Source organism: Dermacentor variabilis, chromosome 4 (assembly GCF_050947875.1).
Source record: "Dermacentor variabilis isolate Ectoservices chromosome 4, ASM5094787v1, whole genome shotgun sequence".
NCBI lineage: Eukaryota > Metazoa > Arthropoda > Arachnida > Ixodida > Ixodidae > Dermacentor > Dermacentor variabilis.
Genome location: NC_134571.1, coordinates 129,274,453 through 129,296,725, shown reverse-complemented (window position 1 = coordinate 129,296,725; position 22,273 = coordinate 129,274,453). Strand labels below are relative to the sequence as shown.

At 44.7% G+C, this 22,273-nt stretch overlaps 1 protein-coding gene and 1 long non-coding RNA gene across 2 annotated transcripts in view; one reads left to right on the top strand and one right to left on the bottom strand.

Moving 5' to 3' along the window:
* Positions 1-2,386: 2,386 nt before the first annotated feature.
* Positions 2,387-21,166, bottom strand: LOC142579768 (chitinase domain-containing protein 1). The gene is made up of 9 exons (XM_075690323.1): positions 21,008-21,166; positions 20,730-20,891; positions 20,437-20,620; positions 20,089-20,257; positions 18,411-18,503; positions 18,208-18,306; positions 17,485-17,637; positions 14,863-14,943; positions 2,387-2,736 (listed from the first exon to the last, which is right to left on the bottom strand). Exons 1-9 carry the CDS (start codon positions 21,104-21,106, stop codon positions 2,595-2,597), a joined length of 1,182 nt encoding a protein of 393 aa, XP_075546438.1. The 5' UTR covers positions 21,107-21,166; the 3' UTR covers positions 2,387-2,594.
* LOC142579769 (uncharacterized) overlaps positions 21,045-22,273 on the top strand; it is a 30,312-nt gene continuing 29,083 nt past the window's right edge. The window contains exon 1 of the long non-coding RNA XR_012827441.1: positions 21,045-21,674. This is a non-coding gene — a long non-coding RNA (uncharacterized LOC142579769). The remainder of the gene's footprint in view (positions 21,675-22,273) is intronic.

The following is a 22,273-nucleotide window of genomic DNA, read 5'->3' as shown; positions in this document are numbered from 1 at the left end:
GTTGTTATTCGGTGTACGGTGGTTTGCAAAGCGACGCGTGAGAGAGGTTTGCACATCGCCGATATCAGAAATGTGTGAGGCTCATCTGTAGTGCTCCTCTACAGATCTAGAAGAATAATTGGCCCGATATTTCTATACGAGGGCCATGCAGCCGCGGCACATTGCAGTTCACTCCAAACTAGGTCGCTCTGCATGGATCCAAAATGAAATTTCCCTGCTTGTCTCGAGGAGGAAGAGAAACTGCAAAGCTGACAGTAGACGCTCTTGCCCAAGCCGGAGCAACAGCTTTAGCGATAATGTATACGCGTGCCTAAGATATACAAGATGTTGTGAAAACTAGTCTCTTTGCATGCGAGCAAGTGTGCATCTCTTGCGGGACAGAAATGGGCACATCACCGCTTGTACTTGTATTCCTCACTCACTTGCGAAAATGGGCGAAGAATATCATCCCGGATATGTGCCTGATGCTCGAGTGCCTTCGCCCCTTGCCACGCAGAAAATCTTAATAAACCAAATGCTCCCTAGCGCCGTTTGTCACAGCAAATTCAAACATCATCACAGAAGTTCTTGCAATGAGCTTTCAATGACATCATGAAGTGGTGTTCACAGTGGTGTTCAACTGAAGATAAAGTGAAGTGTGATAGAGAGGAAATTTATTTTAGGAATGGCAGAAAGGTTGGCCCGAGGTTAATTCCTCTAGCCTGTTACTCCGCACTGGTGCAGCTACTATACAGTGAGTGAAAGAGGGTTATGAAGGGTGAAACTGTGAACTGAGGGCATGACAGTTGTTGGCTGCAGGTGGACCTAACTTGCAGGTGTTCGATGACAGTTTCCCTGGACATCCTGTACTGAAAGTAGCAGCTAAATAAAAATAAACAATGGTGAAAGACAAAAAGTGCCCCTCATGAGATATCTGCAGGGAACAGAGAAACAAAATAAATAAGAACGAATTAAAGTTTATAAGGGAGAACACGGATTCGGAAATCCTGGCCCTGCAAAGCCTTTTGCCTCAACTGACTTGCAACAACTTGTAAAGCAGCTATGGAAAGTTCTGCAACTTGCCCTGGCTTTTGTCCCATTCTAGCAAAATATGTTCAGAGCATTCAACTTTGCACTGACCAATGATGTTTAACATCTGTAAGCTACAGATGATCTGCGAGGAATGACACAGTAGAGTACTGTGGATTAATTTAATTTAGACTAACCATGGTTCTTTAAACCAAAAGTTTAGTAAACAAGCACTTTTGCATTACCCTGCCATGAATCTTGCTGTTGTTGCTGCTGCTGCTGTCAGCATTGTAATGTATTTTGTGGCAATTCATTCATGCTATCACTATTATAAATTACCAATTATTAACCTGTGGCCTGGTGCTTGGTAGTGCAGTGCCGTTGTCGAGCCACAGAGTAAGATATCATGGTTATTTCCTGTATGAACTGGCACACGTCCAAAAAGCATTGCATTTTCTGCTGTATTTCTGGTGGTGTTTCTGGAGGCTATAGTAAGTGTACAAATACTAAAATGCTGCGCCATGTGGAATAGTGAGGACTGTATACTATTTATCATTTATTATTGCGTGTTGGGGCCAATGGGGCCTGGCGTGGCCATCAAAATCGATCTCTTGCTTTGGCCATGTTTGGAGAAAACAAGGCTAAACTAAACCAAGGACCGTTTTTTTGTGCTATACAACACAGTGAAATCAACTCCGCAGTGATCTTTGATGTACGTTAACTACATTGCCAACAGATGTTGTTGGCTATAAGTATGCCAGTGAATGCTGCTCATGACAACAGAAGTGTGTGGTTTTCAGAGCATAGACTCGGCGTGTGTGAAAAAGCGTGCTGAGCCTAAAGATAACAAAAGGAAAAAGAAAGAGCTTATATTCAGCTAAATGTCATGCACGCTACATAAGGGATACATACCAGTCAGGTTATTTTATGAGGAAAGTCTTGCAATTTTTTTCTATCAGCTACTGAAACATTGGCCTCTCCGTGGCAGTGCTAGAAACCTCAATCAAAATGAAATATCTGTCATCACAACTGGCTACACATTAATGTCCCCTTGCCAAGAACATCACACTGATAATGCAACCACAGAACTTATGACATTAGCAGCAAAACTACCCCACTGAAAATCATTTTTTTCCCTTTTTGTGGCTTCCTTTGCATAGTGAAAAAGTTCCAACTCAGTTCCAGCTAACAAAAAAATAAGGTTTCGCATATTTTTTAAATTCAGGTCTATTTTGACGCACTGGTTTTACATGTTAAATGTTTGTGGGCTATGTAGCCCATTTCCAACAAACCATACCATGGTGCAGCTATCACAACAACTAGAAACTAGAAAAAGGGTGTCTCAAAACGTAATCAAGGCATTAGATGCACAAGAAGAAACAAGATAGTAAGTCATTTTATAATAGGTAACAAGATGTACAATGTGCAACAAAAACATAATCTTGGTTCTTGCAGAAAAGTGCATAAAATGGGCAGTGAGAGTCCAGCTGAGATATGATGACATGATGGACTATCAACGAATGCAAATGTAGTCGTGTACTCAAGTCACACAGGCAGATGCATTACAGGCTGAAGAGCCAACCCACTTAGAGAAGGTCGTAGAAGTAGTCCAAGCCCTGGCCAAGCTCCCAGATGGCCAGACCAGTGCCAAGAGATTCAGCTAGCTTCACTCGCTCGTTGATCGAGTGAAGGGTAGGGTAGAAGACTGTTCGCTTCCCATCTTGCAACCTAAAACAATGATGCCAGAAATGAATCATGACAGAGGAACGTTGAGATCGGACATAACAGGCTGTACAGCACATTTCAATCTAGCTTAAATCATGGCTAACTAAAATGAAAAACAATTAAGAATGAGGGAAGAGAGTTTATTGCACTAGGAAAGGCAGAGATTTTGGCCCGGGTTAATGTGCCCTAGTTTGCATACTCCCCACAGGGGTAGGAGGAAAGGGTACGAAACAGAATGATTAAAGACGATGATGAGGATAATAAGGGATTCATACGATATATACTACTACCATAGGCATGTAAGATGGTGGTTTTCTTAAAGGAGTACTGAGACATTTATGAAGTTGTAGAAACTCTTGTACACACTTATTGCATGTAAAATGATGACACTTAGCGAACACAAAAGTTGGGAAACATAAAATATGTTAGCTTGATATGAAAGGTAATACTGAAACACTGGACCCATAGATATAATAGGCACCAGGTGCAAGGATGGGTTTGGACCGGTGGCACCTTCACGCGGCAGCGTGGCGAGTGTAATGGCATGTGGCGGCCATGTCAGGCACAGCAGGTGCAGCCACCAGCTACATGATGATGATGATGATGTGTGGTGCAAGGGCCAGGTATGGCCAAAGAGCGCCATGACAAATGGTAATGTTATCGATGAACTGCGGACGGCCTGGACAATGAATTCCTTATGGTAGACGTGACATGGCTGTAAAAGGGCCTAAAACCTGTTGCTGTAAATGGCGTAAAATATATATAGGTACTAAAATAAGGACACCGACTAGTTAGTGATGTGGGCTATGGCAATTGGGCTTCGTTAAAAACATGATGCAACAAAACATAACAGTGACACCAGAGCTTCAAGAGAGCTCTTGAATACAAGGGCTGTTAATCGTGTGCTAAAAATTACCTGGCCATATGATTTTCAGAATGTCTGTTTCAGCTAAAAACTCAGACTAATTTCAGGTTAAAAAGTGGTTCATTGCTAAGAAAAAATGCCGGGTGAAGAGGTATGTTTTCGCAATATGCAGAAGGGAAATACGCTTTCCTCTCTGGTTGTATTGCAGGGCATTGAATAAGAACATGGAGGACTGCGAGATTATAGCAGCATTTACTATAAGTAAGAGGATCCCCCCCCCCAATCAAGAGGTAAAGATGAGTACCGTAAGTGTGTCCTATTCTTAATCGGCAAACAAGTACATCCTTGTACCGTGCTGTTTTCTCACTTATCCAGTTTCGCAGTGCTGGTTTTATCATGTATAGCTTATTCAATGCTTGGGTATCCCATTCTCCTTGCCAATGATTCCTCACTTTACAGCGTAGAAAAGGCTTGGATGGGGAAAAGGCAGGGATGGGGACATTTCGATTTTTGTCGCTAAAACTCACTGACGTAGCGTTTTTGTAAGCAGCTATATTGCCTTTATACCTTTTTGGCCAGGTACCTAGCACAAGACAATCACTTTGTTGCACATATATACGGAGCACAACAAGCTGTACAGTTAATTCAAAATGGAGTTGTATTTTCGTAGACTAATTAGGGCTCTCATGACTCTTAATGAGTCTGTGAAGACAACAGCCCTAGCAACATTTGCGAACATTATGTTCTGAATAGCCAAGAGTATAGCGTATGCTTCTGCTGGAAAGATACTCGTTTGTGGATTTAGTGCCCCAGATGTTGAAAATGAGTGTTTGAGAGCTGCGTAACCAACACCAGCAGACTTCGAAGCATCTGTGTAAAATTCAGCACAGGAATACTTCTCCTGAAGTTCAAGAAAATGTGAATATATATGTGCCTCAGGTGCTCATTTCGATATTTCTATGAAAGAGGTGTCACATTGAACAGACTGCCACTCCCAAGGCAGTTGAAGCTGAGTAGGAGCCATTAGGACATTCTCTAAAAGAGGGGACCCTGTTTTTTCTGAGACTGCTTCCAACCGAAGGGACAGAGGAGGCCGGATGGCTGGACGGTTACGGAACAGCTTGGCAGTGGACAAGTCGCGAATAGTAAAACGACATGGATGCTGAATATCTGATTTAACTTTCAGGGTGTAATAGAAAGTTCAATATGTCCTTTGTATATGTGGAGACCATTCGTTGGATTCAATGTACAGGATTTCTACAGGGCTAGTCCTGAAAGCACCTGCAGCAAGAAGGATACCCAAGTGGTGCAGCCACCAGCTGCGTTGGTTGATTATGTTCCATTGTTTCTTCTGTTTTGCATTGCCGAAATACCATATGGAACCAAATTCAAACGAACATGCTGCGTTTTTGGGTACACGAACAATTACTCACACATGACTGAAGCTGGTGAAGCCGCTCAGTTTAATCAGTTTTCGTCATGGCCTCACCAGCTAGAACAGTGCAAAGCCTGGATATGTGAAGTCTGTAGGCAACGGTATACACATCTCCAGCTCTGCTTATCTTTTGTCTAGTTATTCCAAAGTACCTAAAGGGGCTGTTCATTCGCAAGAACTTCGTGTTCCATTTAAATTGTGTCTTACTCGCCGCAAGTGTGATGGTTCCCGAGCTTCATCATGCAATGAAGCGTTTTTCCTTCCTGCCCGAGTTTTGACACCGAAGGTGAACTCACGAATTTGTAGTTGTCATTTTGTCATCCTCTCAGTGGCTCAGTTTTCTTATTTAGGGTTTATTTTCTGTCCCCGCGCTACCTGGCTTTGGCAGTGTCTGGTACACAATTCTGTGTGCTCTGCATCAACGGCAAACACCAACGCAGCGACATGTTCGTACTTGCCGTCAATGCTGGCCTTATACGTGCACCAGCAGCCGTCACCGATGCTCATTGTGTCAAGCTGTGTGGAACAGATGAAGTCTGAACATTGGGCTAGGTTTTAAGACATTAGATTTGATGAAACACCTCAAAAAGAAAAAAGACAGAGCAGGAACATGGCGACACACATGCTATCAGTGAAGCAGTGCCAAAAACAAAGAAAAGGAGACCTACACCTCCCTTGGTCAGCGATTTTCGCACCGCTTCACCCTTCTACCTGATAAAATACACGATAATGTAAACGTGCACAGTAAAAAATCAGCAAAATAACTGTTGGAGTTCCATGTCACAGCTTGCAGCAGTGAGCTTTGTTTGCGTAGTGAATTTACATTGCAATATGGACTCGTTTTCTGCTTTATATACTACTTGATGTCATGAATGTGACCTGCCTTGTACAAGCGGAGGTCTTTCTCAAGAGCAGATGCATGAAAATGTGCTTTCAGGTATTTCACACCTTACAAACCGCAGTGTGAAATCACTGGAAGCACCCTGAGCACCTTCGCCCAGTCGTCTGCATCACATGCCAGTACTCTTACTGCTACCACTTTGCAGCACTGTTCACTAGCACGCTGTTTAGCATGCTGGTGTCCCAGTGCTGGCCTGCCCCGCCCAGTGCCTATTAAGGCATCGTGAAACAACGCAAAGCTTGCTGACATTGTGTAAGTAGCAATAAGGCTAAGCACAGTGATGTTGCTCATGAAAAAATAAACAGAAGTGCTACGTGTTTTTTCGGCTGCACTTGCATATAGCAGCCACAGCGATTGCGGGGAAGTGGCAAGCCAATGTGTCATGACGTCATGGTGCGCCCACCTCGTTAGTACTGAAACTGGTTCGTAGAGACAAGTGTTGTAAATTATTTAGGGCACTCCAAGCCTTTCCAGTATTTTTTCCAAGGCTAAGAGTGGCTGGACCTTCACTTATTGCAAAAGAGTGTGCCAAATCAAAAATCTCATGTCAGCACTCCTTCAAAGCTGCGAGTCTGGTCCAGCGATGCGCAATACAGACCAGCTTCCATAAGTGCGTCCTCATGTCATAAGCCTACAATGGCATCTTTCATACCATTTGCCTGCTGATATACACCAGCAAAAGATCATGCTCTGCAGCTCTGGGGACCCTTCTGTGTTTATGTAAGCAAAAGAGGTCCATGTACATGATGATGCGCTGCTGCTGAGCGTATTTACCCATGCCCTTTGGTTAAACAGGGGGCTTTTCAGGCTTGTAACAGACGAATAGACGTGAAGAACTGACTATATAAAAGCTATTATGGCACTAGACTTTTCTCTCGTCTCGGGGGAATACGTACAAGAGGAATAGCACATACTGTACACAGGAACAGAGCCAAAAGAAGACGTGGAAGGACAGACACAGCAATACCAAATAAATCAGTGCTACTGCGTTTGATGCACATTAATAGGCTAGACTGTGGAAATGAATAATACAAGTTCTCCAGGTCAACTGAGAACACTTTTAGGTTCTTTTTCAGCAGTAACCTTCACAAATTCTAAAACTTCATCAGTTTTTTTCACTACAAAGAGATCACAGATTGCAAGAAGATTGAGTTTATCCTGAACGAATAAGGTGACCCGTCCTTGTCAAGTGCCAATTTCATAAATAATAATCATAGATCAGGCTTGTGCACTTTGGCACTAAAGATGATGTCCAAGCTATTCTGAACACTTTTCGACTCGAAAACTTGGATTATTCTCGTTTTTAATCTTGACTAATAAAGCACACTGAAAGCAGTATTGATTAATGTGGTAGTGCTTTGCGTGTCTTCTCATATTTTTCTATCCCTGTTCCTAGGAAACACATAATAAGCATCACCCCCTATTTTTTTTCTTCCTTTTCTTTCCCTTGTTTCTGACTTTCATTATGTTAAACTTGAGAAGAGCTTGTTGTTAGGCTAGCTTGTACATGTTGTTATGAATGAAAACAGCGCAAAAAAGAGGACAAGAAAGAAAGACCTACAGAACACTGATTTGCGTACAGCACAATATATCAAGGACTGAGGTACTGGGCCAGGGAAGCTAAGAAGCCGCCACAACAAAAAGGTGGGAGGACTTGTAGGTGAACGGCCTTGAAGTCCACGCAGAAACCGAAATATAGGAACATTAGACAGTTATAGTATAGTGTATGCAACTACGCGCATAAAAGGTGCCAAGAACAAAATTGATGGATAATTATGGACATAGAGGGAACATCCCATCACTGCCCGATCTATCAACACCAGACGACCGCAGCCAATTGCCTAGCTGACGCTCCCCTACCCCATCATAACACGTGCTGTTTAATTGCTGTGGAGAGCCCATCCTAACCAAAAGTCTCGGCAGTTTTCAGAATAGACGGGTGTTGGGAGACACAACACTTTCAAATCTCTCGGAGCTACTGGTGTTTATTTTACTGCAAACTACAGATGCCGTAATTTTCACAAAGGAAGCAGCCCTGCTTCGGACTGTCTGCCTCATCAATTCCCGAGTGTGATCAAACAACAATGTGTGTCATGTGATGACTGCAATACCATTATCGCAAGTTGCTTCTAAACATCTCTTTAAACGAGTGGGACAGCAGGTCACCGAAAGTGAAACTTGCATCATATGATACTACTGAAGTTCTGGTGCAAAGCTTCTTTCCTGTATTTTTAAATCTAGAATAATTTAACATGTCCACAACTCCGAAAGTGCGATTGAGTGAAAGGCGACCTGCAAAATAGTGCCCGCACTCTTCCGTACGTAGCCTTGGCCGTACCACTCACTAGATCTGGCTGGGAAACAACGGCTATCTCCACTTTTACCTGTGCTGCAACCAAGTCTGAACTGCAAACAAGACACATGATGGTGCGCTGTCTTGATTTTGTTTGGCTCCGTTTCTAGCGCTGTTAGTTTTTCTAAGTCATGTAAAAGCTTGGTCATTGACATACAGGTACATTATTACTTTATATAGGTTTATCAATTTGTAAACGAAATTAAGTTTTTTAAAAATATTGTTACGGGTAGTATTCACTAAACAGTAAACGGCTAGCACTTAGCTAGTCAAGACTGCACAGGGCACACAGGTTCTAGTAGGTCTTTCAATCCGACAGGAGAGACTCTGACCCAGCCCCACTACAATGTCTTTGTCTTCGCCACTGTTCGTGACATTATCCCAGGCCGGTGAACCACCGTCCCGGTGCTGGTTAAGGTCAAAATGGGTTACCACAGTTGTAATGCTTGAGGTGGGAAACATGTACGATGTCCCTTCATGGTGTGACCGTCAATGAAGTGGATACCATGGGAGTTATCTCATAGGTGACAGGAGTCACCTGGCGCAGCACGCGGTAGGGCCCATAGTACCGCGACGTTACCTTTTCACAGAGGTCAACATGACGAGATGGTAGCCAGAGAAGGATGAGAGAGCCCGGTGGAAAATCAGTATCCTGGTGTCAACGATTGTAAATGGACTTTTGTGCGGTCTGCAATGATGAGAGCTGAGCGCAGGCTACAAGCGCACGACTGATGGCATCTTGCACATAGGAAGTCGTGGACATGGATGCCGGATCAGAAGGGAGCAAGGGGTCAAAGGATAATAAGGGATGGTGGCCAAAGAGAAAATAGATGGGTGAGTAGCCGGCAGTGTCATGACGCAATGAGTTGTATGCAAATGTGACAATTGGAAGGGCAACGTCCCAATCGTGGTGATCATCAGAAACATACATGGAAAGCATGTCGGTCAGTGTACAGTTGAGGTGTTCGGTGAGTCCATTGGTTTGAGGGCAATATGAAGAGGTGAATTTGTAATGAGTAGCTCATGATCGAAGTAGATCATCCACCACATGAGACAGGAAGTACCGACCGTGATCGGCGAGTAGGTGACGTGGAGCACCATGTTGACGTTGTTGAGGATGACGTCGTACAGTAGGAAGTCTGCTGGCACAGCTGGTTGGCAATGCTTGAGCAAGTGCATATCGTGTGGTATAATCTGTAGCGACTGCAATCCATTTGTTGTCTTTTGTGGAAATTGGCCAAGCAAGTCCAGGCCCACTAGATGAAATGGCTCAATTGGAATGTCAATTGGCTGAAGGAGACCAGCAGGTTGAGTCGCAGGTTTCTTGCAGTGATGACACAGGTCACAAGATGTTACGTAGTGGCAAACAGAACAATAAAGGCCCTTCCAGAAGAAACGTCATTGAATGCGACCATAAGTTCTGGAGACGCCCAAGTGCCCAGAAGTTGGGGCGTCGTGAAACTGGACGAGGACATCTCTGCGTAGGGAATGCGGGACAACTAGCAGGACTCCTGCATTGTCGGGGTGCACATTGCGGCGGTAAAGAACATTATTCTGAAGCAAGAACATGTTGAGTGAGGAATCGAGGGTGCGAGATTGCAGACGGTCAGTAAGAGAGAGCAACGATGGATCTCTATGTTGTTCGTCGGCGACATGGATGAAGTCTGTAATTGCTAAGATGTAGGTGTCGAGGTCGGTTTCAGTGGAATCGGATCGTTCAGCGGGCTGATGGGATAGGCAGCTGGCGTCCGTGTGTAACCTGCCAGATTTATACACAACCGAGAACGTGTACTCCTGTAATCGTAATTGCCAACGCTGAGCCTCCCTGTGGGGCCTTGAAGTGTTGGGAGCCAGCAGAACCCATGATGGTCTGTTAGGACCACGAAAGGCAGTCCATATATAGGTACGGACAGAATTTTGCGACAGACCAGATGAGAGCTAGGCACTCCTGCTCAGTAATAGCGTAATTCTTTTCTGACTGTGACAGGAGGCGACTAGCATACACTATCACATAGTTAGCTCCATTCTGTGTTTGGACGAGGATATCACCTATGCCATGGCCACTTGCGTCAGTGCGAAGCTCTATTTTAGCAGCTGGGTCAAAATGAGCTAGCACAGGTGGTGATGTGAGGGCAGAAATTAGCGATGCAAAGAAAGTCGCTTGGTCCGTGCCCCAAGAAAACGTCACATCCTTCTTGAGGAGGTCCATGAGGGGTCGAGCAATGTCTGTGAAGTTGTGAACAAAGCGGCGAAAGTAGGAGCAGAGCCCAAGAAAGCTGCATACTTTATGCGTGGACCGTGGAAGCAGGAACTCGCAGATGGCACAGACTTTGTCTGGTTTAGGTTGGACACCAGTAGCATCAACTAAGTGTCCAAGTAATTTGACCTGGCAGCGCCCAAGGGTGCACTTAGAGGAATTGAGCTGGAGGCCAGCCCAGCGAAATATCTAGAGAATGGTCAACAGACGAGGGAGGTGGCTTTCAAAGTTGGGCGAGAAAACGATGACGTTGTCCAGATAACAACAACAAAAAAAAAAAGAATCAACCCCGTAAGACTTTGTAGAAAGGCATGATCTTAAATTGGTAGAGGCCGTCGGGTGTGATGAAAGCGGTCTTCTCGCAGTCGCGGTCGACAGCACTTTGCCAGTATCCCAAGCGGAGATCTAGTGGTAAGAAATATCAGGCATCATGGAGGCAGTCGAGCGCATCATCAATTCGAAAGAGAGGATACACATCCTTCTTCGTTAACCGACTGAGATGACGATAATCGACACAAAACCGCCAGCTGTTGTCCTTTTTCACAAGCACCACAGGGGATGCCCAAGGGCTAGAGAAAAGCTCTATCACATCTTTGTCAAGTATTTACCTTCTTTTGGATGACTTGGCACTCAGAGTGAGACACTCGGTAAGGGTGCTTGTGAAGCGCGCTGGCATCTCCAGCGTCAATGCGGTGGGCCACATGTGTGCGGCCTAGTGGACTGTTCTCAACATCAAAAATGTAAAGGTAAGAAAATAGGACCGCACAGAGTGCTTCACTTTGAGAAGGTAAGAGGTCAGGGGATACCATTTTGTTCAGAAGTGCCTTGGTTGGCGTCGGTATGAAAGCTTGGGGCACGGTCTCATCGTCAGCAGCAAATGCAGAAACTGTACACTCTTGCAGCGGTGACAGTTCAGCTAGTGAAATTCCTTGAGAAAAAATATGGGTGGAAGTACAAAAGTTGAGGACTGGAAGCAACATTCTGTTGTTGGCAACAACCATTATGGTGTGAGGAAGTGCAAGGTTGCGTGAGAGGATCAGATCTGTGAAGGCACCAACCGCACAGTCACCATCAGGGACTGGGGGAATGGTGACAGAAGGACGTAGGTAGCAGCCTGAGCAGGTAGTCGTAGAAACTCCACAGAATGTAGGCGAGTGTTACATGTTGCGGCATCATCAGTTCGAGCTGCAAAATGCCAGTAAAACAATCGATGAGGGCAGAGTGGGCGATCAAGAAGTCGATACCAAGAATGACATCATGTGGGCAAGCGTCGAGAACATCGAAGAGAACTGAAGTGTGGTGGCTGGCAAAAGTAATGCGGGCAGTGCACATACAAAGAAGCGGTGCTCGGGTGCCATCAGCTACTAGCACAGTAGGAGAGACGGCAGGTTTCAGCACTTTCTGTAGGTGTCGTCGGAGCGTAGAGCTCATAACAGATATGTGGGCGCCAGCATCAATGAGAGCAGTAACGGTAACGCCATCAACGAGAACACTGAGCAAATTGCGTTTTGAAGTAGGGGTTAATAGAGGTTTTTCGGTCCTTGTCGTCAATGCAGCCTCACCTCCCGGAGCTGCACTGGCTAGTTTCCTGGGTGATGGCCAGAGTAAGCGGGGGAGGGAGAACAACGGCGTTGAGGAGAGTGCGACTGGCGACTCTGAGGTGACAGCGATTGGCTAGACCAGTTTCCTGGAGCGGCAATATCGGCGTACGTCGGTGCAGAGAGCGAAGATAGACAGTGACGTTGATGAGCCGGAAGGTGGTCATCGAGAAGAGATGTGCTAGAAGATGGGCCATGATCTTGGCGGCTGTCATCGGGGAAGCTTGGTCGGTAATACCGACGATTGCGGCAGTGGCATGAAATGTGGCCGACGCGAGAGCAAGAAAAACAGATTGGTCGATCGTCTGGCGTCTTCCACTCAGATAGGTTTGTGTAGCGGGGTGTGAACTGGGGAGCGGAAGGGGCAGCAGCAATATTGGGGCGGTGTAGTGTTCAGTGTGAGGGCCAAAGTGCAAATGGGCTGAGGTGCATGACAGGTGGCTTGTGGAATGTCCATATTCACAAACTCTTGACAGACAAGGGCTTGAATGAGGGATATTGTCGCCAAATGGTTGTGAGCAGGTGCCTGATAAGTGGCTGCAGCCATGGCTTTGAGCTCCTGGCGAACAATTCTGGTTAGGTTGTTAGGCGTCAAGAACGAACGGGGCGTCACAGGATCTTCGCATAAGGATGTCACAGCTGTGTTCGGGAGTCTGGTAAAGCGGTGAGTAATGTGCCTGCTTTTTGCTTGTTCTAACTAACGGCATTCTGTTATGATGGAGTCAACCGTGCTGCAGTGCTTACACATGAGTATGTTGAAGGCATCGTCAGCTATGCCTTTCAACGCGTGGCCAACCTTGTCCGCCTCTGGAATGTCTTTGTCAATGGGGCGGCACAAGGCTAGCACGTCTTGGATATATGTGACGTACGATTCCGTCGACGTCTGGGCTCTTGCTGAGTGTTGGTGCTGGGCTGTCATTGTAGTACGACTGATCGGCCAAACAATTCGCAAATCTTCTCCTTGCATACATCCCAACTTGTCAGTTCTTGTTTGTGCGTGTTAATGACACACGAGCTGTGCCCCGTAGGCAGAAAATGACGTTGGCAAGCATTAGTGTCTCATCCCACCTGTGGTGCTTGCTGACGCGCCCGTACAATAGGAGTCAATCGTCGACCTCATTGTTGTCCGTCCCGCAAAATGTGCCAGGGATAAGGGGATGCGAAAGAACCATGGTTGCCTGAGCTGCGGACACGGGCTGCGATTACGGCGTACTGTTTTCGGCCATGGAGGTGGGAGAAACGTGGCGTCTGCTCCGAAGATCTAGAGCCAGGAGAAATAGAGCCCGTAACCTCCACCAAAAAGATGTTATGGGGAGTATTCACTCAACAGTAAATGGCTAGCACTTAGCTAGTCAAGAGTGCACATGGCACACAGGTTTTAGCAGGTCTTTCAATCCACCAGGAGAGACTCTGACTCAGCCCCACTATGTCTTTGTCTTCGCCACTGTTCGTGACAATATTATCATTTTTAAACATAGCGTAACGGTGATAGCATAATTTGATGCAAAGTGGCTACCCACCTTAGCAACGAAAAATTTTTGTCAGAAGTTAAGCAAAGTGTTTCGTTGTCGGTGAAATAAATTTTGATATAAATGTCTGGCTATATCACTGTGTGCTTAGAATCCATGAAGCTTGACAAATTGGACAGCACCTGCGATGTGTCAAGGCACAATACACTTCCACACAAGCGAACGCTCCCTATCTCTATGGATCCCCATTTAAGCTCATGCAATGTTTCTTGTGATCAAATATGATCAGTTCAGCACTCACATTATACCAAAATACATAGTGATGCTGGTGATTAGGGAGAAAAGAGGCCGGTGCCATCAGCAGGCTGAAAGTGTGGACTATGAACTCAAAGTACAGTAAAACATCATTATAATGAAGTTTAAGGGGGAGAAGTATACCTTGTTACTCCCATTACCTCGTTATATCTATTATTAGATGTACTCCAATAGGAATCCTTATTGGTGCTTACAAGACCAATTTTGCTTACTTGGTCATATTCTTTATTTTCTAATATATCCCGTTTCATATTAGGCTGTATATTATCCCACCTGCCCAAGGTCCCCGTAACCCTTTTCACGGGCAAGAAGAATATGAACAGCCCGTCACTGGACTTTGTGGAGAAGTAGTTGCAGAAGAAAGCAAAAAGCCGCACATGGATTCCTATTTGCTCTTACATTTCATGACACATACATATTGAACAGTCCAATCAAGGAGGGAAACTTGGCAAACCTAACAGACGTCTTGTGTCTGTTTTATGTGACAAGCTGGCCAGCAAAGGACACTAAGACCTTAACAAATCTTCCAACACTAAAGCATAAAACAGATGAGTGGCGGAGCTCTATTTATGAACAGCAGTCATTACTTATCCCATTGTGGACAACAGCAGACAGCAGAACACCCATATTGAGAGTTAAAATAGCTCTTCCTGTAAATATTTCTTGCTATTAAAAATTCCTACATGCTAATGTTCTTTCCTAACACTCAAGAAATTTTGCATGCAAAACAACTCCCTCAGTAGAACTTGCTCTTGAGCTGGTCAGTTCATACTTAAAGGAATAACCGTAACACCAACACAATAGACACTGTCGTGTCACTTCTCTTGTGTCTGCGATATTAACACTATGGTTATTCCATTAAAAAATAACCAATGCCTCACCTCAGGATGGCTGTAAGCTAGAGCAACTTGCATGTAGAGTAAAACAACAACTCACTTGTACTCAAAGTAGTGCTCCGAGGCTTCATCGTCCCAGTGTATCACTTGCTTCTTGCTTTTCGAAAGCTCTTGAATTAGCCTGTAACATAGTCACACGTGTCAGGTGAGCAGACTCGCAATACACCAAGAAGCACAAGTAATTAACCTAGCCACTTAAGATGTGAAAATTTAAGTCAAGGCAAGGATATGAGCTTATTCCTTGTTGGGAGTAGATAAAGGCACATAACCGCTGAAGATATTCATCAAGTTACCAATGCCCAGACCATATTATTTGCACAGTAGCGATTAAAACGAACCTTTGCATTTCCAATATGTTCTGATTGAACGACTGCAGATGTAGTGCTAGTGAACACATGCATTTATTTAGTGTGTTTGCCTTGAGAAATATTTGCAAGCATTGGGCTAAGCCAGGAGTGAGCATTGGCCAAGGTGATTTGTATCTACAACATTGATCATCATCATCAACATCACTGCTTAACGCTTTCATAGAAAAATAAATATGGGTTGGATCGCATACGGCAGACATTGTCAGCTCCTTACTGGAAGCTTACCATTATCATTGAAAAGGAAGATGTACAATCAGTGGATTTTACTGGTGCTGATTTTACCGGGCTGGCAGACTGACAAAGAAGCTTGAGAACAAGTTAAGGACAGTGCAAAGAGCGAAGGAATGAAGAATGCTAGGCATGACATTAAGCGACGGTAAGAGAGCGGTTTGGCTCAGAGAGCAAACAAATATAGCCGATATTCTAATTGACATTAGGAGAAAAAAATGGAGCTGCGCAGGTCACGAAATGTGCAGGGTTAGATAACCATTGGACCGTTAGGGTTACAGAATGGGTACCAAGTGAAAGGAAGCGCAGTTGAGGATGGCAGAAGACTAAGTGGGGTGATGAAATTCGGAAATTCATGGGCGCTAGTTGGAATCGGGTGGTGCAGGACAAGGGTAATCGGATACTGCAGGGAGAGGCCTTCGTCCTGCAGTGGACATAATATAGGCTGATGATGATGATGAGTAGAAATAAAATGCTGCTCTTCGTCGACACATATTTAAGGAGTTTGTAATGAAGTAACTATGGCTAAGCTGGCTGATTTCATGACACGATGCTAAGCTGACTCACATCAATATTAGGATCAGACGCAGCGACATCTTGCACAGTCCAATCGTGAAAGCCGCAATATTTTTATCTCTATCCTACTTTACTGAAACATAAATAACCTCATTATCGATAATTTCTAGCAACACATGTTTTCCAATTCACAGATAAACGTACGCTGACAAAAGCTTCAGAGCGTGTTGAGAACCTTTCAGCAGAATTCCAACAGCTGTTAATGCCATTCGAAGATTGGAAACAGAGTAAACCCTGTTTTGTGGCCTGTTCTCAGTGAAGCTTAAAAACTTCTGACTACATAATGCAGCTAGAGCTGCATTTGCCTGCACTGTTCACTGGAGCTAAAAGGTGTGCAGCCCTTCCTTCGGTTTTATAAGAACCCTGCTAAAAGCAAATACAAGAACATAGCTAACAATAACAATGCCTTTAAACTGGTGTCTCCTTTTGGAAGCACATGTGCGTGTGTGAGCATACGCTTTCTGGAATGACTGACCAAAAGCCACCTTCAGGAATCAAGGAGCAACGTGACATTGCAAGACTTGCTGAGGACAGCAGTGAATGACACTAAACAGACTATTTCCACAAGCTTAGCAAGCAAAAGATGCAAAGTTTTTCACTAAAGTGCTGCCCAAGTGGCTTCAAGAGAAGTTTATTCTGGCCTTAGCTAGTTCCGAGTTGTATACCTCCAGTTTAATATGTATTTGTCACAAATTTGAGATGTCTGGCACTGCCACATCATCACATATGTGTCGTTGAAGTAGTGGCACCTATTTCACCTGTTTGAAAGCAACACTAGTGCAGGCGAGAAATTCATCTCGGACAAGGAAAAATTTTTCTTCAACTGCGAGGCTTTTCTTTTGAGGAACTCGTATGGGTTTCCTTTGTAGCAACTGCTACGAACAGGTGGATGTCTGATTTTCCATTTATTAATTACTTCTCTCCACCTTGCGGGTTTCTGCATAACTATTATGTCAAGCTCTTGCCTTTGCTTCAAGTTGTCGACAAATTCGACTTCGCCCTGCCATCTGCTGGCTGCCTGGTTAACTCAGATGGTAGCTACCCATGGTGATGATGGTTACTACCCATGATGATGATGATTTCTTTCAGGTGGGTCAGCTTGGAGGTGCCGTCTGTGTGAAGCAGAGGTCAAAGAGGTGTGTTGCCTCCGCTGGCGGGCCTTAAAGGTCCGCACACCCAGCATCGGCTGAGCCTCCAGGATACCACTTTCCCCAAACACGGGTAAGCCATGCATGGCTACATGCGGGAGGGTCCAACCCTCATGTGCTCGGGTACGTGGTGTCACAACACACCAAACGCATGCTGACACAGACGTCCCTGCACAGCGTGCCCAAGAAATGCCCGTGAGTATGAGTCAGTGCACATGGGTGAGTATGCCAACCTATGGGCCTTCCGTCATGCCTAACAGAACGACAAAGCTATAAAACCGAAACACGGCAGCACAATGACTACATCCCACGTTCAATTAGCTCATGTAGCATGATACTCACTGGCTTCCTAGGATTGGTCCACCACCAACACTTGTGTATGAATAACCATAAAAGTTGAGGCCGAGAAGTATCTTTGCACGCTGATCATCTTTTTCAGGAGCCAGCAGCTCCACGCACTTGCGTACCCATTCGATAGGACTTGTCGGCCCAGGTCTGGAACGTAAATTTCCATTGCGTAACATTTCATTCACTAACCCACTCAGCCAAGGTGCACTTTGCACTCGGGGTGCCTCAATGCCTACATACTGTGAACCGGTCCTGCTAGCCCCCTATGAATGAACCAAATCCATCCTACAACATTTCCAGAATCAGTTTTATAGTTGACTCACTCAATAAAATAAAGATACATTCTGCTCTAAAAATGGCCTCTGGTGTGCAAAGAAAGACACTCTTGGTAAATTGCTTGCCTAGGAACTGCAGTTTTTGGCCCTCACTGTAGATGTGATGAAATAGCAGTACAAAAATAAGGCAGATCATAGACACTCTAAACATAATAAATTAACATGCTAAAAATGCTGCACAGGTAGCAACAAATGCTTTCAAATGTGAAATCTCAGCTGAGTTGAGTGGTAACCCTACACAGAGGCTGAGCAAGTATTTTGAACCAAATTTGGCAGTCTGACATCATACATTAGAAACATTTTGCATGCAATGCTCCTTTCTTGGCACTTCAGCAACGAAGCTGCTCATGTGCTTCATCGAGATGGAATGTAATGTTTATACCTTTGTGGGCTAGAGTAGTCATAGGTCATCAGGCTAAATGCAGTCACGTGGCTCACTAAGTTGTCAAAGTCCTTCTTCGAAAACATCCCTGGTATGTCCCTGAAAAGCACAAAAACAATGAGCATGAGTAATGACTTGTAATAAAAGTATCATAGCAATGAACATGTGAGCAGGAGTATAGAATTTAAAGAATATGCCCTCACCCTTGGTACACTGCAGGGGGAATGACAAGAATCAGATGCAAATTTTCAGTCTGCAGCTCCTTGGCCAGATGCTGAACAAGCTTCGTCATTTCACTATAATGAGAGAATGTGAAACACTTTTTAGCTGCAATGATGCATAAAGAATTTGACATTTACCAACAAAACAAAGTTTTTCTAATACTACAACATGTGCCAACAATTTCACAATGTTCACACTAGAAAGGACAACAGATAACCATAGTCATAATACATAATGCACCTTTCTTTTTCAAAGTTTATCAAATGTTCCTGCCACAAAGGTCCCCATAAGCCTTAAAGAAGTGCTGAAGAATTCCTGTGCCTTGGCTAGGGGAGTAAGGTCAAAAGGTGTGCCAATTCACCTTATGATGTACTCTAATTCCTGCAGATTACAGCCTCATGTGTCGATACATTGGAGGTGTTTAATGTTTATGTTTGTACAACACATAGATCACAACTTTACCGTTATACAATGTCTATATGTATGGACTCCAGCACACACAAGCTATTCCAAAATGTAAATATACACTGTGAGACATCAACAGAATGATGTCACAATGATGAAGGTGACATTTATCGAGGGAAGAATGGTGAGAAGAGGTGTACTGCCAAGAGAGTGTTATTCGCCTCTTTAATTCCAGCATCTGTGGCCAAACAAAAACTGGAATGTGTGTGCATGTGCCTTTGCGGTAACGTGCTCTCGGATGGACGCGCAGCGTGACACGATGCATGCGGGAATCGTCTGAAAGAACTACCTGGCATCGGGACAAGAGAAGTATGCTTGCACTTGTGGCTGAATAGTTAAAGCATTGGGCTTCTGTGCAAGAAGACAGAGGTTCAATCTCACCTTTAGGCACATACTTCTTTTATTATCTTTTTTTTTTTGCATTGGCTATTCGGCAAGACATCAGTAGCAGCACCCAGCAGCAGTCATCAAAGGTTTGCGTTGAAAGCTCCACTTTAAAAACCTTCTTTTGTCATTCGGCCATTGCCATGGGCAATGCATGTTTCTGACTGCAAGTTTTGGAAGAATGGAGTCAGCAACTGCCCAAAAGAATATCTTGTTGACCTTTTCCCTGATGGTGCATGGCCACACAAGCTCCGAAAAGTCCTTTGTATGCAAAAAAATGGCTGCACTTGTGCTTTGAATAAACCATGCTGTACATTGTGTAGTGATGGCAAAGACTGCTAGAGTTGTGAATACCAGTGTACTAACACAGTTTTACATTATAGGTAAGAAAGGCTGTTCATCACTCAATAACTCTCCGATATCCATTTCAATTACGTCCGCTTCCAGGACTGCAGAATTTATGCCAGGACTGGCTTCAAAAGGTACTATTTGCCACCCTGTGGGGATGTTCGCAATCCAAGCCCTTCTCTAGCTTGTCTTGGCTTGCTATGGGTTCTCCTTCCCCTTTCACAGTCCTGATTTCGCTGTTGCTGTTGTGCTGGCTAAGTGGGCAGAAGTTTCCACAACCCTTCCATACTGGAGGTAAGTATTCTAGCTATGGTTTAGGTCAACGATGCATGTCTGTCCTTCGCACACAGTAACATTACAGCCAATACAGTTAAGAAGCTTTCTTTCCCTTTCATTTTTTTTCGTCACAAGGAGATGAGCCAGAGCTGATGATGAGGCAAAGTGAAACAGCGACAGACTTACGCGGTCATGTGTCCACCGAACTGTGACCACAATTCCAGGACGTATCCATCAAAGCCACTCTTTTCGGCTACATCTACCAATGTCTTTGCCATCGCACTCATCTTCTTCTTTGATGCGGCTACTTTCGTAAGCAGTTGGGGTGTCCATTTTTCGAACAAAATCCGAGGAACTGAGAGAGCGAGAAATCAATTCCCAGAAACAGATTACAAAGTGTGGCAAAGTGTTCTCATTTAAACATGCAATTCAAAACAACCGATTTAAGCTCCAAATACACAACTGCTTTGACTGAACAAGAACGAACCTCGTTTATGACTCTGCACCGATTTCTTCTTTGATTGGGTTACTCACCCATCTTCACTGCTTCTCCAGCAGATTTTACGTCTTGAATCCAACCGACGTCAACGTCATGCTGTCCGGCGACCGCAAAGCCTGTCGACGTCTCTTGCGAAAGCTCGAGCTGCAGCCAAACTGGAGAAACATAGCTGAACTTGGAGCCGAATATTTTAGCGATGTCGTAACCACGGTTGTTCCACTGCAGATTAAGAAGCACAGTCATGAGCAGCACAACCGGCGTATCTCACCGCATTTTTTGTTAATTCATAAAAGAGGTGCAGCGAACAGCTGATTTGTTTGATACTCACAGGCGTAACGTAGCCAAGCACTGAACCAGCGAACCGCCTAGCTTTAGTTTTCGTGTTGCAGTAGGAGCGGTGATGCTTCAACACATCGCTGACTTTGAAAGCTTCCTTCACTAAATCACGCTCGAAAACGTCTTCAGAGCCGGGGTCTAACGGCTCTACGGTCTGCAATATAGGTGCACGAAACGAAAGGATTATCAGTGCCACGCAGACATATCGTTGCAGTCGCAAAACGGCGCTTCAGCTGGGCCGCTCAAAAGATTCAATGTGTAAGCACTTACCTTAGATGATTTCTTTTTGTCCGATGGAGATATAGTTCCACGAGCAGCGCTTAAAACTAGAGACAATGCCAGGAATAAAGATACAGTGCACGTAGACATTCTCGAAACCGAAAAAACCCGCTGCCACTAGCGTGTACTAGCAGGGTTGCCAGATGGCTCCAACAAAAAATGGCCAAATAATCTCAAAATGTAACCCAAAATAGCCGGACCGAAATTTTTTGTGAGCGAAAAGTCGCCATAAACATAGCAAACACGTTTGATGATGTTCTGCAGGTGCCCTATACATAGTATGCACGTACGTCAGTCAACGATACTCCGAGACTTCTGGTTTACGGCAACGCCATCTTGGGGAAACTATAGGGCGTATAGGGCTATGCGCGCGCCTGTTGATAAGGTACCCAAAGATGGCGAAAGCAGACGACAGCAGCGGATGTGACGTCACGTGCATACTATGTATAGATCGTGTAAATAGTGTCGCAATTTCACCACGTATTTCAAGTTCCAAAGTTATCCCCGCTCACGTGCCCCGGCTGCATGCATGGCTGCACGCAACCAGCACAACCATGGCACAACAGCGGCCTCAAGATCTGCGTAAAGAATTCTAGTGAGAGTTCCAACTGAGACGTGGACGTCGATTAGGACACCACTTTTGTTACAATGAACCGAGGTATTTCTTTTCTTATTTACTCATGACGTTGTTGCTATTTACTGAGCCTCGTTCTTCGTTCACGGCTCTCTGTACCGGAGTCATTTTTTCTAGAAGAGTCAGACAAAATATTGCCAGCTCCAACCTCCAGGACCAGCCTCGGCTGCTCATGATTGCGTGCCCAAGAAGCGGTCCGAGCTCAAGGCATTAAATGAGGCATGCCTTTCCTAAGCTTGATTCATAAAATAAACATGTCATTTTTCTCCTACTATCCCTCTTTCTTTTTGAATTTACTCTAAAGCAGCTCGACTCTGAGTTAGCGAATGCTGCCGCTTGGAGGCACACTGGACTCTGGAAAAAACTTGAAACCACGCATTTTCCTCGTGGGAAGCTGAAGTTGTGACTGCAATTCGCCTTTGAGTGGGAACAATCAGAACGACCTGCCGGCCCATAACCGAAGAGGTGAATTAAAGTTTATGGTTTTAATTGCCACCTTGATTGCGGTGCTGGTAATAATCCAGGTGATATTGGTGTCGAAGAAGTATAACGGCGCAATATTTAAACAGACATTCGATGGCAATATTTGTGCAATATGAAAACTTGTACGTAAGTTTCTGTGA

What these genes read in the sequence shown, in the direction of transcription:
- LOC142579768 (XM_075690323.1), bottom strand. Translation starts at nt 21,106, where the DNA reads ATGTCTACGTGCACTGTATCTTTATTCCTGGCATTGTCTCTAGTTTTA. An exon ending in ACAAAAAGAAATCATCTAAG is followed by an intron (nt 20,892 to 21,007) that starts GTAAGTGCTTAC and finishes CCTATATTGCAG; the next exon opens with ACCGTAGAGCCGTTAGACCC. An exon ending in GAGCACTACTTTGAGTACAA is followed by an intron (nt 2,737 to 14,862) that starts GTGAGTTGTTGT and finishes TCATTGTTTTAG; the next exon opens with GTTGCAAGATGGGAAGCGAA.